At 46.5% G+C, this 15,524-nt stretch overlaps 1 protein-coding gene and 1 long non-coding RNA gene across 6 annotated transcripts in view; one reads left to right on the top strand and one right to left on the bottom strand.

Moving 5' to 3' along the window:
- Positions 1-15,524, bottom strand: part of LOC147114512 (uncharacterized) — a 123,187-nt gene that overhangs the window by 7,131 nt on the left and 100,532 nt on the right. The gene's annotated exons all lie outside the window — the stretch shown is intronic.
- The window catches only part of osbpl1a (oxysterol binding protein-like 1A), a 255,127-nt gene that overhangs the window by 212,496 nt on the left and 27,107 nt on the right, over positions 1-15,524 (top strand). For all 5 annotated transcript variants that reach the window (XM_085992230.1, XM_085992229.1, XM_085992232.1 and 2 more), the window contains 5 exons: positions 1,240-1,337; positions 4,593-4,775; positions 9,733-9,840; positions 9,919-10,008; positions 15,063-15,189. In XM_085992230.1, coding sequence (XP_085848356.1) covers positions 1,240-1,337; positions 4,593-4,775; positions 9,733-9,840; positions 9,919-10,008; positions 15,063-15,189 — 606 coding nt within the window. The remainder of the gene's footprint in view (positions 1-1,239; positions 1,338-4,592; positions 4,776-9,732; positions 9,841-9,918; positions 10,009-15,062; positions 15,190-15,524) is intronic.

The raw sequence follows: 15,524 nt of genomic DNA, 5'->3' as shown, positions 1-15,524 counted from the left end.
CATTCCTCCCTCAAAACAAAACCATGTGTTTGTGAGATCTTGCTCTGCAAATTGGCTGCTGCGTTTACCTGTAAAACAACAATGAGTATAATCCATACAAGTAGTTCATTGGCTGCAAAGCAGTTTTGAGAAATCCCAAGGACATAAAGGCACTTTATAAATGCAAGTCTGTTCTTTATTTTCCACACCTGCAGACTCAACTTTTACAACTCTCTTTGTGCTGGCCTCCTGAATTGCAACCTACATAAACTCCAGCTGATCCAGACATGTGCTGGGAGAATCCTACCTTGTGTTAGAGCTGCCTGGGCCCTAAGCACTGGAATTCCCTCCCTAAACCTCTCCGCCCTCTCTCTCCTCCTTTGAGACGCCCCTTAAAACCTACCTCTTTGACCTCTGTCCTAATATCTCCTCGTGGCTCGGTGTCAAATCTTGTTTGATAATCGCTCCTGTGAAGCGCCTTGGGACGTTTTACTACGTTAAAGGCGCTATATAAATGCAAGTCGTTGTTGGTTTTTAAGATCCACTCACTTATCACCCTTTTCCTCACCAGCCTTCACTGTCTCCCTGTTTTCAAAATGCTTGCTGCTGTTTACAGATCCTGCCATGGTCTAGCTCCGCCATATCTATGCAACTTTTGCACGCCTCCTGTCACTGGGTTAAATATTTTTTTAAAAACAACAGTTTTATTAGCTTTGGTGGAGAGTTGTCGGCTGTTTTTGGACCATTCTGATTGCTGCTCTGGAGGTGCCTGGCCCTTGGAAACCTTACTGTTCTAGAGATGTAGAGTTCCCTGTTGGTACCGTGGTCCCCTGGGTTTAGGCAGCTCAAGAACAACTCTTGGGTTGGTCCTTAATCGCTGTTTCCATTATTTCCGGTGGAAACGCTATAAATCAAGGGGCTGCTCCCCGATAGTGATGTGACGGTGTCCTAATAGTGCTGGAAACCCAACTCCAGAGTGTTCATGCTGAGGAAAATTGACTTTTTTTTGTCAAATTAGATTCTCAATGATATTACTGTAATTGAATAATGAAGTGGGCAAGTACTTTGGACCAAACATCATCTCCTAAGACTTTGCATCCCTTTAACAAAGTTCTGTATAAATAATTTGTTTCATTTTGACTGCTTAATGACAATGCCACGGCAAAACTTTTGTAATGATTGACTATAATCCTAATAATTACACTTTTTTTATTTGGAAGTAATAGTTTTATTTTGTATTTTTTAATATCCCTAAAACAGTGCGTAGCAGCATTTGCGGTTTCAGCTGTTGCCTCCCAGTGGGAAAGGACGGGGAAGCCATTTAACCCACTCCTCGGAGAGACATACGAGATGGTTAGGTGAGAAACTTGCGTGGATTTATCCGCTCATTAAATTATTAGTTTTAACCGTTGAAACTGACTGGGAATTTTATGAATGTTGTGCTGTGTTCTGTGAGAACATTAGCCCTAATCGGAGTACTGCAGAACTCGCTACCACATAAGAAATAGGAGCAACATTCGGCCCTTCGAGCCTGCTCCGCCATTCAGTGAGATCATGGCTGATCTTCTGCCTCAACTCCATTCACCGGCCCTATTGCCATATCCCTTGATGCCTTTATTAGTCAGAAATCTATCGACTTCTGTTTTGAATAAACCCAATATACACAGGGAGTAGTTGAGGCGAATAACATGGATGCCTTTAAGGGGAAGCTCGATAAGTACACGAGGGAGAAAGGAATAGAAGGATTGGCCAATCGGGTGAGATCAGGGGTTCCTAAACTGGTCCGCGAGACATCTCTTTGGTTGGGGGGGGGGGGGTGCAAGAAATTGTCTAATGGTGGATTTTATTTATTAATTATTTCAATCATTTATTGCAATTTTATAATAGGCTACTCAGACGAAGCTTTGAAACTCTGTGGGAATTTGTTAGATAAAGTTACTTGAGGATTTAGCAATGAGAACACAGAGATGATGATGTACCGGGCCCTCGCCTCCAATCACCGTACACTTTGTACAGTGCTTGAGCGTTAAAGGGGGTTAAAATATTACGCCCGCGTGCTGGCAGGGGGCTGCGGGCAGCTGGTAGATCTGGAAGGCGGGTAGGCAATAAGTAAAAGTTTGGGAACCTCTGGGTGAGATGAAGTAGGCTGGGAGGAGGCTCGTGTGGAAGATAAACACCGGCACGGACCGTGCTGTACGTTCTGTGCAAGAACACAAGCTATTAGTTAGTTGGGTTGGCTGCTTGGCTTCTGTTCTTTCAGTTAGGAAGACTTTTTTCAGTATCCCAGTTTTGAAATGTGTGATTTTGTTTTGCTCCTTGTGCTGGTAGAAGTGGGGAAGTTTATTACGGCACTCTTCCCTCAATCTATTTAAAAACACTAACTTGTCACATCAGTATCTGGAAAGGACTTCAGATTTTCTGACAAATTTGGTATCGCTTCATAAACCATTGGGTACAATTCTAAAATTTTGCATGGCAGAGGGTGCCTTTTGTCAATGGCGATATGTCATGTCAATATTAGAAAGATTAATTATGGTCAATGATTTTCTTTTTTAATCCTGCGGGTTGTTTATCCCGAAGGGTCATCGACCTGAAACGTTAACTCTGTTTCTCTCTCCACAGATGCTGCCTGACCTGAGTATTTCCAGCATTTTCTGTTTTTATTTCAGATTTCCAGCCTCCGCAGTATTTTGCCTCTGGATTACTAGTCCAGTAGCATAACCACGATGCTACCGTACCCGTACTACTCCCGTCGTGTCACTCTGCATCTGGATTTGCCACTCGAGATATTTTGAGTGGCCCAATGAGGCAGATAAATACCGCTTGCCAAGTATTTTGAGTTTGTGGTGTCTGCTTCGATGCATTCCGTGGTTTTTTTTCCTGGAAGACACTGTACAGCGCTGTGCAGGGATAGCCCCTGAGGAGCATCCTGCCAAAAGTGTGCTGCCTCTTGCCACACATCAGTGCCGTACAAGATGTGGACTTTCGATTCCTTGTTTTCAGCAGTGTAAATTTTAACTGTCTGAATGTTTTATCGGACGTGTCAGCTTGACTCACTCCACGGCACCCTTTCTTCTGAGACACAGCGATGTGGGTTCAAGTCCCACTCCAGGACTTGAGGACATAATCTAGACTGGCACTCCCAGTGCAGCACTGAGGAAGCGTTGCATTGTGGAAAGTACAGAGTTAAACTGGGACCCGGCGATTCAGGTGAACGTTAATGATCCCATGATGCAAACTGAAAAGCAAATCCTGGCCAGCATTTTCTCTCTCAACTAAAAGCATCCCAACTGGTCATTCATCTCATTGCCGTACGTGGGATCGTGCTGTGTACAAAATGGCTGCCATATTGGCCTACAGAGCGAAAGTTGCTCCGCATCAAAGCAGTGTTCGCTCTAAGCGGCCACGGAGTAATGGAAAAGGTCCTGCACAGGCCGCCCACCAGCTTCTCCATTGTAAATACGCACACGCGGAAATTTAAAGGGACCGCGCACTATAAGAAATGGGCCGTGTAGCTCACAGTGAACATTGCTTCAGAGTAATTCACTGCATGAAAAGCTTTGCAATGTTTCTTGGAGCATGGTGAGGTAATCCTGAAATAGAAGTCTGCCTGCCTTCTTCACAGCCAGTTTCATGCGGTGTTTTTGTGCTTTACTATGAAGAGCGGCTGAGAGGTGTATGGGTGAGGCCCAAACGAGCTGCTCCTTTTTCACCGTGCCTAATGAGGTCTGTATTTGGCATGTCCCTTTTTACATCAGGACTGAGGCCGAGAACTTGCTTTGTCAGAAAATGACAGAATTTAACCTCATCAAATCATGGACAGCATCTTGAACCCCATATTTAGAAAAAGACTTGCATTTCTATAGCGCCTTTCACGACCACCTGATGTCCCAAAGCACTTTACAGCCAATGAAGTAATTTTTGAAGTGTAGTCACTGTTGTAATGTAGGAAATGCGGCAGCCAATTTACACACAGCAAGATCCCACATACAGCAATGTGATAATGAGCAGATCATCTATTGTTATTCTGTTGATTGAGGGATAAATATTGGCCCAGGACACCGGGGATAACTCCCCTGCTCCTCTTCGAAAAAGTGCCATGGGATCTTTTGCGTCCACCTGAGAGAGCAGACGGGGCCTCGGTTTAATGTCTCATCTAAAAGATGGCATCTCCAACAGTGCAGCGCTCCCTCAGTCCTGTCCCTCCGACAGTGCGGCGCTCCCTCAGTCCTGCCCCTCCGACAGTGTGGCGCTCCCTCAGTCCTGCCCCTCCGACAATGCGGCGCTCCCTCGGTACTGCCCCTCCGACAATGCAGCACTCGCTCAGCACTGTACTGGAGTGTCAGCCTGGATTTTTGTGCTCAAGTCTCTCAAGTGGGACTTGAACTCACAACCTTCTGACTCGGAGGCGAAGGTGCTGCCCACTGAGCCACAGCTGACACGGCTCAATGAACTGTATAGTCCACAGCAGATGTGAGCATTAAGACTAAAATTGGGCGGTGCAATACTAAATTCCAATGCACATTAAGGTTACTGGTGCATTCTGAGGTAGTTCTGCTAGTACCTTTCATTGATTATCACATTATGGTAGTGAACAACCTGTTTATTCACAGGCAGGATCTCGGATTCAAGCTTATATCTGAGCAAGTTAGCCACCATCCTCCAATCAGTGCATTCCATGCTGAAGGACTCGTTCAAAACTTTGTTTTCCATGGATCCATATATCCCAAACTCAAATTTTGGGGGAAGAGTGTGGAAGCAGAGCCAAAAGGAATTATAACACTAGAACTTTTCAAGTAAGTATTAGATTTTTGTTGGGTAAGGGTATTGAGGGTTACGGACCCAAGGCGGGTAGATGGAGTTAAGACACAGCTCAACCATGATCTAATTGAATGGTGGAAACGGCTCGAGGGACTGAATGGCCTCCTCCTGTTCCTAAGTGCAGAATTCGCTTCAGAAACTCTTGGGCAACAACCTGCTTTCAATTAAATAAGGAGTTTCAAAACTGGATGAACTGAAGGTGTTGATGAACACATGGGAGTATGATATTCTTGCTATCACGGAGACATGGTTGAGGGAGGGGCAAGACTGGCAGCTCAATATTCCGGGGTATAGAATCTTCAGGCGAGAAAGAGGGGGGGGTAAAAGAGGAGGGGGTGTCGCAATATTAATTAAGGAGTCAATTACTGCTGTAAGGAGGGATGATATATTAACAGGTTCCTCTAATGAGGCCATATAGGTAGAACTTAAAAACAAAAAGGGGGCAAGCACTTTGCTGGGAGTGTACTATAGGCCCCCAAACAGTCAGGGGGAGATAGAGGAACAGATATGTAGGCAAATCTCAGAGAAATGTGCAAATAATAGGGTAATAATAGTGGGGGATTTCAACTTCCCCAATATTAATTGGGATAGTCAGAGTGTGAAAGGCTTAGAGGGTGCAGAATTCTTAAAGTGCATCCAGGAGAGCTTTTTGAGCCAGCATGTAGAAAGTCCTACAAGAGAGGGGGCGGTACTGGACCTAATTCTAGGGAACGTGGCCGGGCAAGTGGTAGAAGTGTTAGTAGGTGAGCACTTTGGTGACAGTGACCATAATTCGGTGAGATTTAAGGTAGTCATGGAAAAGGACAGAGATGGACCGGAAATAAAGGTTCTAAATTGGGGGAAGGCCGATTTTAATATGATAAGGCAGGATCTGGCCAATGTGGACTGGGATCAGCTACTTGTAGGAAAATCCACATCGGAGCAATGGGAGTCTTTCAGAAAGGAAATTGAGAGAGTACAATGGCAACATGTTCCCGTAAAGGTCAAGGGTGGGACCAACAAGCCCATGGAACCTTGGCTGTCAAGGGACATGCGAGAGTGGATTAGGAAAAAAAGGAGGGCTTTTGGCAGATACAAAGGACTAAAGACAGAGGAAGCCCTAGAGGAGTATAAAAAGTGCAGGGGGATACTTAAAAAAGAAATTAGGAGAGCGAGGAGGGGCCATGAAATAACACTGGCGAGCAAAATAAAGGAAAATCCTAAGGTGTTTTATAAGTATATTAAGGGCAAGAGGATAACTAGGGAAAGAGTAGGGCCCATTAGGGACCAAAGTGGCAATCTGTGTGTGGAGCCAGAAGATGTAGGTGGGGTTTTAAATGAATTTTTTGCATCTGTGTTCACTATGGAGAAGGACGATGTAGACATAGAAGTCGGGCAGGGGGACTGTGATATACTTGAACATATTAGCATTGAGAGGGAGGAGGTACTGGCGGTTTTAGCAGGCTTAAAAGTGGATAAATCCCCAGGCCCGGACGAGATGTATCCCAGGCTGCTGTGTGAGGCAAAGGAGGAGATTGCAGGGGCTCTGACACAAATTTTCAGAACCTCTCTGGCCACAGGGGATGTGCCAGAGGACTGGAGAACAGCTAACGTAGTACCATTATTCAAGAAGGGTAGTAGGGATAAACCAGGGAATTACAGGCCAGTGAGCCTAACATCAGTGGTAGGGAAATTATTGGAAAAAATTCTGAGGGACAGAATTAGTCTCCACTTGGAGAGGCAAGGATTAATCAGGGATAGTCAGCATGGCTTTGTCAAGGGAAGATCATGTCTGACTAATTTGATTGAATTTTTCGATGGGGTGACTAGGTGTGTGGATGAGGGTAGTGCAGTGGATGTGGTATACATGGATTTCAGTAAGGCTTTCGATAAAGTCCCACATAGGAGACTGGTCAAGAAGGTAAGAGCCCATGGGATCCAGGGTGCCTTGGCACATTGGATCCAAAACTGGCTTAGTGGCAGAAGGCAGAGGGTGATGGTCGAAGGTTGTTTTTGTGACTGGAAGCCTGTGTCCAGTGGGGTACCGCAGGGATCGGTGCTGGGTCCCTTGCTGTTTGTGGTCTACATTAATGATTTGGATGTGAATGTAAAAGGTATGATCAGTAAGTTCGCAGATGACACGAAAATTGGGGTGGTAAATAGCGAGGAGGGTAGCCTCAGTCTGCAGGATGATATAGATGGGTTGGTCAGATGGGCGGAACAGTGGCAAATGGAATTTAACCCTGAAAAGTGTGAGGTGATGCATTTTGGAGGGACTAACAAGGCAAGGGAATACACAATGAATGGTAAGACCCTAGGAAAGACAGAGGATCAGAGGGACCTTGGTGTGCATGTACATAGATCCCTGAAGGCAGCAGAACAGGTGGATAAGGTGGTTAAAAAGGCATATGGGATACTTGCCTTCATTAGCCGAGGCATAGAATATAAGAGCAGGGAGGTTATGATGGAGCTGTATAAAACGCTGGTTAGGCCACAGCTGGAATACTGTGTGCAGTTCTGGTCGCCACACTATAGGAAGGATGTGATTGCTTTGGAGAGGGTGCAGAGGAGATTCACCAGGATGTTACCTGGGCTGGAGCGCTTCAGCTATGAAGACAGACTGGACAGGCTGAGGTTGTTTTCCTTGGAGCAGAGAAGGCTGAGGGGGGACCTGATTGAGGTGTACAAAATTATAAGGGGCATAGATAGGGTAGATAGAAAGGAACTTTTCCCCTTAGTAGAGGGGTCAATAACCAGGGGGCATAGATTCAAGGTAAGAGGCAGGAGGTTTAGAGGGGATTTGAGGAAGAACTTTTTCACCCAAAGGGTGGTGGGGGTCTGGAACTCACTGCCTGAAAGGGTGGTAGAGGCAGGAACCCTCACAACATTCAAGAAGCATTTGGACGAGCACTTGAAACGTCATAGCATACAAGGCTACGGACCAAATGCTGGAAAATGGGATTAGATTAGACGGGGCCTGATGGCCGGCGCGGATGCGATGGGCCGAAGGGCCTCTTTCTGTGCTGTATAACTCTGTGACTCTATTACACAGACACGATGGGCCGAATGGCCTCCTTCTGTGCCGTAAATTTCTGATTCATTTGCTGCTATGGGAACCACTGAAGTCAAAAATTGTTCTCCAAACAGATTTGATTATTTTGGTTGTATTATTTGTAAAGAGTGACAAAGAAAATGTAATAGTTTGAAGAGAAAGTTGCTAAGAATGCTGAAATTAAGCTAACATAAACTGGTCTGTCGGGTGCAAATCAGTTTGTAAGCAGTGCCGATTTTGTAGCGCAGCAGTTTGCCTTGATCCATGTCCATTCCAGGTTGTGAAAGTGAAAAGTCATCATTTCCCAAGGGTTATTAAAAGACTGCGATCTCATTCAAGGGTTCAGATGAGTCTGAGCAATCACCTGAGCCCAGAGATTATGTCAACGTCTTGATCTCGCTCCCATCTTGGTTGGTGAGGGGACCTGCTGCAGTGTTGGCCGAGAGGGCAGGAAGCACAACTGGAGAGTTGGGTTGGGAGGAAGTGGGGAGGCCGAAGCGTTGGGAGGGCTTGGCAGCAAAGGTGGCGAGTCTGGGAATCCGATCTTCATGGCTGTTTTATTTTGGGATCTGGTTAGTCCTTGTTAAGTATGTGTCGGATGAACCTGCGTCTTTAACACGCACTTAGCGGAAAGCCAAGAGGAACGCGATATTCAGTTATACAGACACAAAACGCTTTTTAACTAGTTGATCTCCCTGGGTTTTGCCCACAGAACTACGCCCTAGTCGGCATTTGGGGAATAACCATGTGGTTCCTTATATCACCGAATACAAGATAATTTGTTAATTGGTTTCATTTTAAAAGCTTTTCAAACTATGTGGGGGGAAAAAACTATAGTATAAAGTGCCAGATTGTGCATTGGATCAGCACACTGTGTGTTCACTTGGCTGCAAGGTTTGCAATGGAATTCGGTTCATGTTAATTGGCAGGGGGTTTTCCCCTCTGATGGCTGAAAGGACTTGGAAGTGAAATAAATTCAGGCCATCTTGCTCCCTTTTCCAGTCTGCATACATACAAAACTGCCAGTAATTTGATGGGAGTAAGTTGGGTATTTCACTCTCCAACGAAGGTTCACTAGATTGATTCCTGGCATGAGAGGGCTGTCCTATGATGAGAGATTGTGTAGAATGGGCCTATACCCTTGAGTTTAGAAGAATGAGAGGTGATCTCATTGAAACATACAAGATTCTGAGGGGGATTGACAGGGTAGATGCTGAGAGGATGTTTCCCCCTGGCTGGAGTGTCTAGAACTAGGAGGCATAGTCTCAGGATAAGGGGTCGCCCATTTAAGACTGAGATGAGGAGGAATTTCTTCACTCAGAGGGTGGTGAATCTTTGGAATTCTCTGCCCCAGAGGGCTGTGGATGCTGAATTGTTGAGTATATTCAAGGCTGAGATCGATAGGTTTTTGGACTCTATGGGGATCGGGCGGGAACGTGGAGTTGAGGTCGATGATCAGCCATGATCTCATTGAATGGTGGAGCAGGCTCGAGGGGCCGTGTGGCCTACTCCTGCTCTTATAATAAGCCAGAATCAAGGAAAATGTGATGCAGTTCAGTTCAGAGGCTGAGCTGTGGCGCATTAGCAGGAGGCTTTTAATTTACATTTGGCCATGATATGCCTAATCTGGCAATGCTGATTCTGGGTGTCAGAATGTTCCATTTCTCAGCAGTAACCTCCCTCGCCTTAATGAACACAAACAAAGACATTTTGTTTTTTTTAAATAAAAAGCTGAATCGGCATACATATGAAAGGTCAGCGTATTTAGAAATAACAGGAAATGCTGGTAATTTGGAAAAAGCCAGGTTAGCATCTACCCAAAACCGCCTGTCTTTTCAGATGCTGATGAACCTGTTGTGTATTTTACAGCATCTTAGATGAATATTTTATTTTTCTTGCAGGTACAATGAAGCCTACACTTGGACAAATCCAACTTGCTGTGTACATAACATTATAGTTGGCCAGCTCTGGATTGAGCAGTACGGAAATGTTGAAATAACTAATCACAAGTAAGGGGTACATGACATTCTAAATAATCTTCATTTTGAAAATTTGAACAGGTACTAATTAAGCTCCTCTGTCCACAGAACTGGGGAGAAATGCATTCTGAACTTTAAGCCCTGTGGCCTTTTTGGTAAAGAATTACACAAAGTTGAAGGCTACATTCAGGACAAAAGGTAAGCTTAGTCGTTCCGCCACTTGTGTTTAAACGTAATCCTTTGCCCGTTGTGATATCCGAGCGGTAAGGTCAGAAACTGAGAGAAGCGAGATATTAGGAACAAAACCCAACTGTTTATTTACCCGGTGTAGCAGAGAAACATCTCTTACAGGCTGCAAGCAAAGCACACAATTCTTACTGCACGATGGCAAGATGGAGGATTCACCTCTGAGTCATACCCATAATGCAATGCCACATTACCATATAAACTGGTGTACCAGGACATTGAATACATGACCCATTACCTTAAAAACTGGTGAATGTGAACCCTTAATATTTGGCTCCATCTGGTGGATAACTTAAACATTACATCCCAGATTACTATACCCGTAATGCTGCATTTATACTTTTACACTTGACATTGGTGCCACTGCATCTGAAACATCACACCAATGCCAAAAGTGCTTTATAGCTACAGCTATGCAAAGCCTTGGTTAGACCACACCTGGAGCACTGTGTTCAGTTCTGGGCACCACACCGTATGTAGACTATATTGGTCTTGGAGGGAGTGCAGCGTAGGTTTACCAGAATGATACCCGGACTCCAAGGGTTAAATTCCGAGGAGAGATTACACAAACTAGGGTTGTATTCCCTGGAATTTAGAAGGTTAAAAGGGTGATTTGACCGATGTTTTCAGGATATTAAGGGGAACAGATTGGGTAGATAGAGAGAAACTATTTCCGCTGGTTGGGGAGTCTAGGACTAGGGGCATAGTCTAAACATTAGAGCCAGACCTTTCAGGAGTGAAGTTAAGAAACACTTCTACACACAAAGGGTGGTAGAAGTTTGGAACTCTCTTCCACAAACGGCGTTTGGTGCTGGGTCAATTGTTGATTTTAAATCCGAGTCTGAGATTTTTGTTAACCAAAGGTATGAAGGAATATGGGCCAATGGCGGGTGTATGGAGTTAGGTCGCAGATCAGCCATGATCTCATTGAATGGCGGAACAGGCTCGAGGGGCTGAATGGCCTATGTTCCTATAATGCTGCTGATTTCATAACAACCCTAAAAATGAGGTAGTTTTGTACGGCTAGCTTTTATTATCACTTTAGCTGCAGTTGTAATGATTTTAACGTAATTATGCAAGTTGAGTTACAGAAGCAATGGGAACTAAAATAGACCAGTACGAATGCACGTAGAGCAGATGTAGTGGAGAGAAGGGTCTGAGCTGGGATAGATATGGTTGAAGGAGAGTGTAGGTGATGAAAGATTATGGAGGGATTTGTAATTGAGAATGAGGATTTTGGAATCAGTATGCTGGAGATGGGAAACAAATGGAAGTTAGCGAACACAGGGATGATTGGTGAGTGACTTGCTATAGGACAGGATGCAGACGCAGGTCATAGAGTCGTAGTCATAATGGCACATGAGGCCATTCGGCCCATTGAGTCCGTGCCGGCTCTGTAGAGCAATCCAGTCAGTCCCATTCCCCCGCTCTATCCCCGTAGCCCGGCAAGTTTATTTCCTTCACGTGCCTATCCAGTCTCCCCTTGAAAACATCGAGTGTCTCCGCTTTTTCCACTTCTGTCAGCAGCGAGTTCCAGGTCCTCACCACTCGCTGCGTATCTCTTGCCCAAAACCTTAAATCTGTGTCCCCTAGTCCTTGTACCATTAACAAGTGGGAACAGCCTTTCCCCGTCTAGCCTATCCACACCCGTCATAATCTTGTACACCTCTATCGAATCACCCCACAACCTCCTTTGCTCTAATGAAATCCAGCTTCTCCAACCTGTCCTTGTAGCTAAGATCCCCCATTCCCGGAACCATCCTGGTAAATCTCCTCTGCACCCTCTCAAGTGCCTTCACATCCTTCCTAAAGTGTGGTGACCAGAACTGGGCGCAATACTCCAGTTGTGGCCTAACCAGCGCTTTATAAAGGTTCAGCATAACTTCTCTACTTTTGTACTCAATACCTCTATTTATGAAGCCCAAGATCCCATATGCTTTGTTAACCACTCTTTCAATATGTCCTGCCACCTTCAGGGACCTATGCACATTAACTCCCAGGTCCCTCTGACCCTGCACACTCTTTAAAACTGTGCCATTAAGTGTATATTGCCTTTCCCTGTTCCTACTGCCAAAATGCATCACTTCACACTTCTCTGTATTAAATTCCATCTGCCACTTGTCTGTCCATTCTGCTAGCATTTCTATGTCCCGTTGCAGTCGATTGGTATCATCCTCACTGTTTGCCACATCCCCAAGTTTGATGTCATCGGCAAATTTAGAAAATCTACTCTGTATTCCAATATCCAGGTCATTTATATATATCAAAAAAAAGCAGTGGTCCCAGCACTGACCCTTGGGGAACACCACCGTCTACCATCCTGCAGTCTGAAAAACAGCCATTTACCACAACTCGCTGTTTTCTGTCCTTAAGCCAATTCCTTATCCAAGCTGCCACTGACCCACCTATTCCATGAGCCTCAAATTTGTTAACCAGCCTTCCATGTGGTACTTTGTCAAATGCCTTCCTAAAATCCATGTAGACGACGTCCATTGCATTCCCTTCATCAATCCTCCCTGTTACTTCATCATCAAAAAATTCAATTAGATGAGTTTGTTTGTGTGTTTGTTTATGATGGAGCTGGGGAGGCCAGAGAGAGCGTTCAAGAAGTCAAACCTGGTGATAGCAAAAGGCATGGATGAAGGTTTTGCCAGTGGTGTGTTTGAGATGGGGAAGGAGATCAAATTAGACAGTCTTACGTAATCACGTAGATGTTGTGCTTGAAGCACAGCAGCGCGTCAAACAGGCTGTTAGGGATGCAGTCCATACGGTTTGGCCTAAGCGAGCAATTGAGGAGTGGGGTGGAATTGAGGACTACGGTGAAAAGTTTCTGGTGGGAGCTGAACAGTGTGGCTTTGGTCCAGTTAATGCTGAGCTGGGAAAAGTTCTGGCTCATCCAAGACTTGATGTTGGCAGGCATTGGACCGAGCAATAAGAATCGTGCAGTTATTTTTTAAGACGCCGTTCAGATGCACAAGGCACTGCCATTGCACCAGTTAACACCTAGTGCGTCAATCACGGTACTGTACCAATCAATGCAAAGATCATCGGCCATGCCTAATGATGTCCACCTTGAACTGGGCTGAAGGTTTTGAGCACCATCTAGATGCGTCTATGCCTTTACTGTCATCAATGGATATTTAAGTGTCTTTGCTGCCTTTCTTCCAAACATGATATTGAAGTGTTAAGTTTTCCTGAGCGGTAAGAATGGGGAACTCGCTACCACAGGGAGTGGTTGAAGCGAATAGTATAGAGGCATTTAAGTGGAGGCTAGACAAGCATATGGGGGATAAGGGAATAGAGGGTTACGCTGATAGAGTTAGATGAGGAAAGATGGGAGGAGGCTCGAGTGGAGCATAAACGCCGGCATGGACTGGTTGGGCTGAATGGCCTGTTTCTGTGCTGTATATATCCTGTGTAATCCTATGAGCTTCTTGGCTCATGTCTGTCGGGACCAGCCGTATTATCGTTCTCCCTGCCGGTTTGATTTCCCCCAGTACAGTTCCTATATTTGCACCTTTAAGTCAGAGGACTGCAGACTGTTGCACAACAGTTTGCAGTCGGTAGCACCGTGGTTATGTTTACTGGATTAGTAATCCAGAGGCCTGCACTAACGATCCAGAGACACGAGTTCAAATCCCACCACGGCAGCTGGGAAATTTAAATTCAGTTAATTAAATAAATCTGGAATAAAAAGCTAGTATCAGTAATGGTGAGCGTGAAACTACCGGATTGTCGTAAAACCCATCTGATTCACTAACGTCCTTCAGGGAAGGAAATCTGCCTTCCTAACCCGGTCTGACCAATATGTGACTCTAGACCCACAGCAATGTGGTTGACTCTCAACTACCCTCTGAAATGGCCCAGCAAGTCACTCAGTTGTATTCAAGAAGGGGGCTCACCACCACCTTCTCGAGGGTTATTAGAGAGGGGCAATAAATGCTGGCCTTGCCAGTGACGCCCACATCCCATGAAGGAATTTTTTTTTAAAAACTGGCCTGGTTATTTATAGCAGATTTCGTTAAACCACGTGGAGAATTACTGTGCCCCACTCTCCTCAGTCAAATCCTCTTCCTATCCCTGGGCCATCCTGGAAGGCAAGAACTGCCAACGGCTCAATTTTCCCCAACGTAAACCGCCTCCACCCTCGCTCTCAGTATAAAATGCGAAGGGTTTATGGGTAGAGTGGGATGGTGGTGGGGTGGGGTAGGGCAGAGTGGGACGGGGACGGGGCAGAGTGGGACGGGGACGGGGCAGAGTGGGACAGGGACGGGGCAGAGTGGGACAGGGACGGGGCAGAGTGGGACGGGGACGGGGCAGGGTGGGACGGGGCAGGGTGGGACGGGGACGGGGCAGGGTGGGACGGGGCAGGGCGGGACGGGGCAGGGCGGGACGGGGACGGGGCAGACGGGGACGGGGCAGGGTGGGACGGGGCGGGACGGCGAGGGGGTGGGACGGGGACGGGGTGGGGTGGGATCGGGACGGGGCAGGGTGGGACGGGGCAGGGTGGGACGGGGACGGGGCAGGGTGGGACGGGGCAGGGCGGGACGGGGCGGGACGGGGCAGGGCGGGACGGGGACGGGGCAGACGGGGACGGGGCAGGGTGGGACGGGGACGGGGCGGGACGGCGAGGGGGTGGGACGGGGACGGGGTGGGGTGGGATCGGGACGGGGTAGGGTGGGATGGGTAGGGTGGGATGGGGACGGGGTGGGGCGGGATGGCGACGGGGACGGATGGCGACGGGGCGGGATGGCGACGGGGACGGGATGGTGACGGGGTAGGGTGGGATTGGGGTGGGGTAAGATGGCTTTAATGCTGTGTGAACGTTGCAACATGTCTGGGTGGGACAGGATTGACGGACTGGCTGGTCTTTTCCTCCTTTATTGTGTGTTTCTATTCGTGTCCTGAGTGAGCTACACCCTTTTCTGAGATAAGTTAACGGAAGTGATGAATTAATAACCTGCTGCTAATGATTTACACTGAAACTTTCCTGTGGTTTGTGACAGTAAGAAGAAGCTCTGTGCAGTCTACGGAAAGTGGACAGAGTGTCTGTGGGCGATCGATCCCAATACATTTGACGCCTACAAAAAGAACGACAAGAAAAATACGGAAGAGAAGAAGCTGAGCAAATCGGTACATAGAGAATTATTTTAAATCGATGTTAAAATGAACTGTTCCAAACATTTGGCTGATTGGGTAATGTTATTCTTTTGCCAGTCTCTTAAACACCTGAAGCTGTAGTGGAGATTTGTGCTGTAACTGGATCAATTGGGGTTCTTACTTGATTGCCCAGCAACCCATCCTCGCCGACGTGTACCGGTCCCCCAAGCGACTGAAGTTAAAATTCTATTCCTTAGGTGTATATCCCTCTATGGCCTCGTTGCTCACTGTCTCTAACCTCCTCCAGCTCTACAAACCTCTCCCCGCCCAAAGTCTCCTTGCCTCTTGTACATCCCACCCCCCACTCC

The sequence above is a fragment of the Somniosus microcephalus genome, chromosome 7 (assembly GCF_052327205.1).
Source record: "Somniosus microcephalus isolate GS21.2 chromosome 7, FLI_Smic_1.0, whole genome shotgun sequence".
NCBI classification, from domain to species: Eukaryota; Metazoa; Chordata; class Chondrichthyes; order Squaliformes; family Somniosidae; genus Somniosus; species Somniosus microcephalus.
Note: the sequence above shows the minus strand (reverse complement) of the source record. Positions and strands in the feature narration are given on the sequence as shown.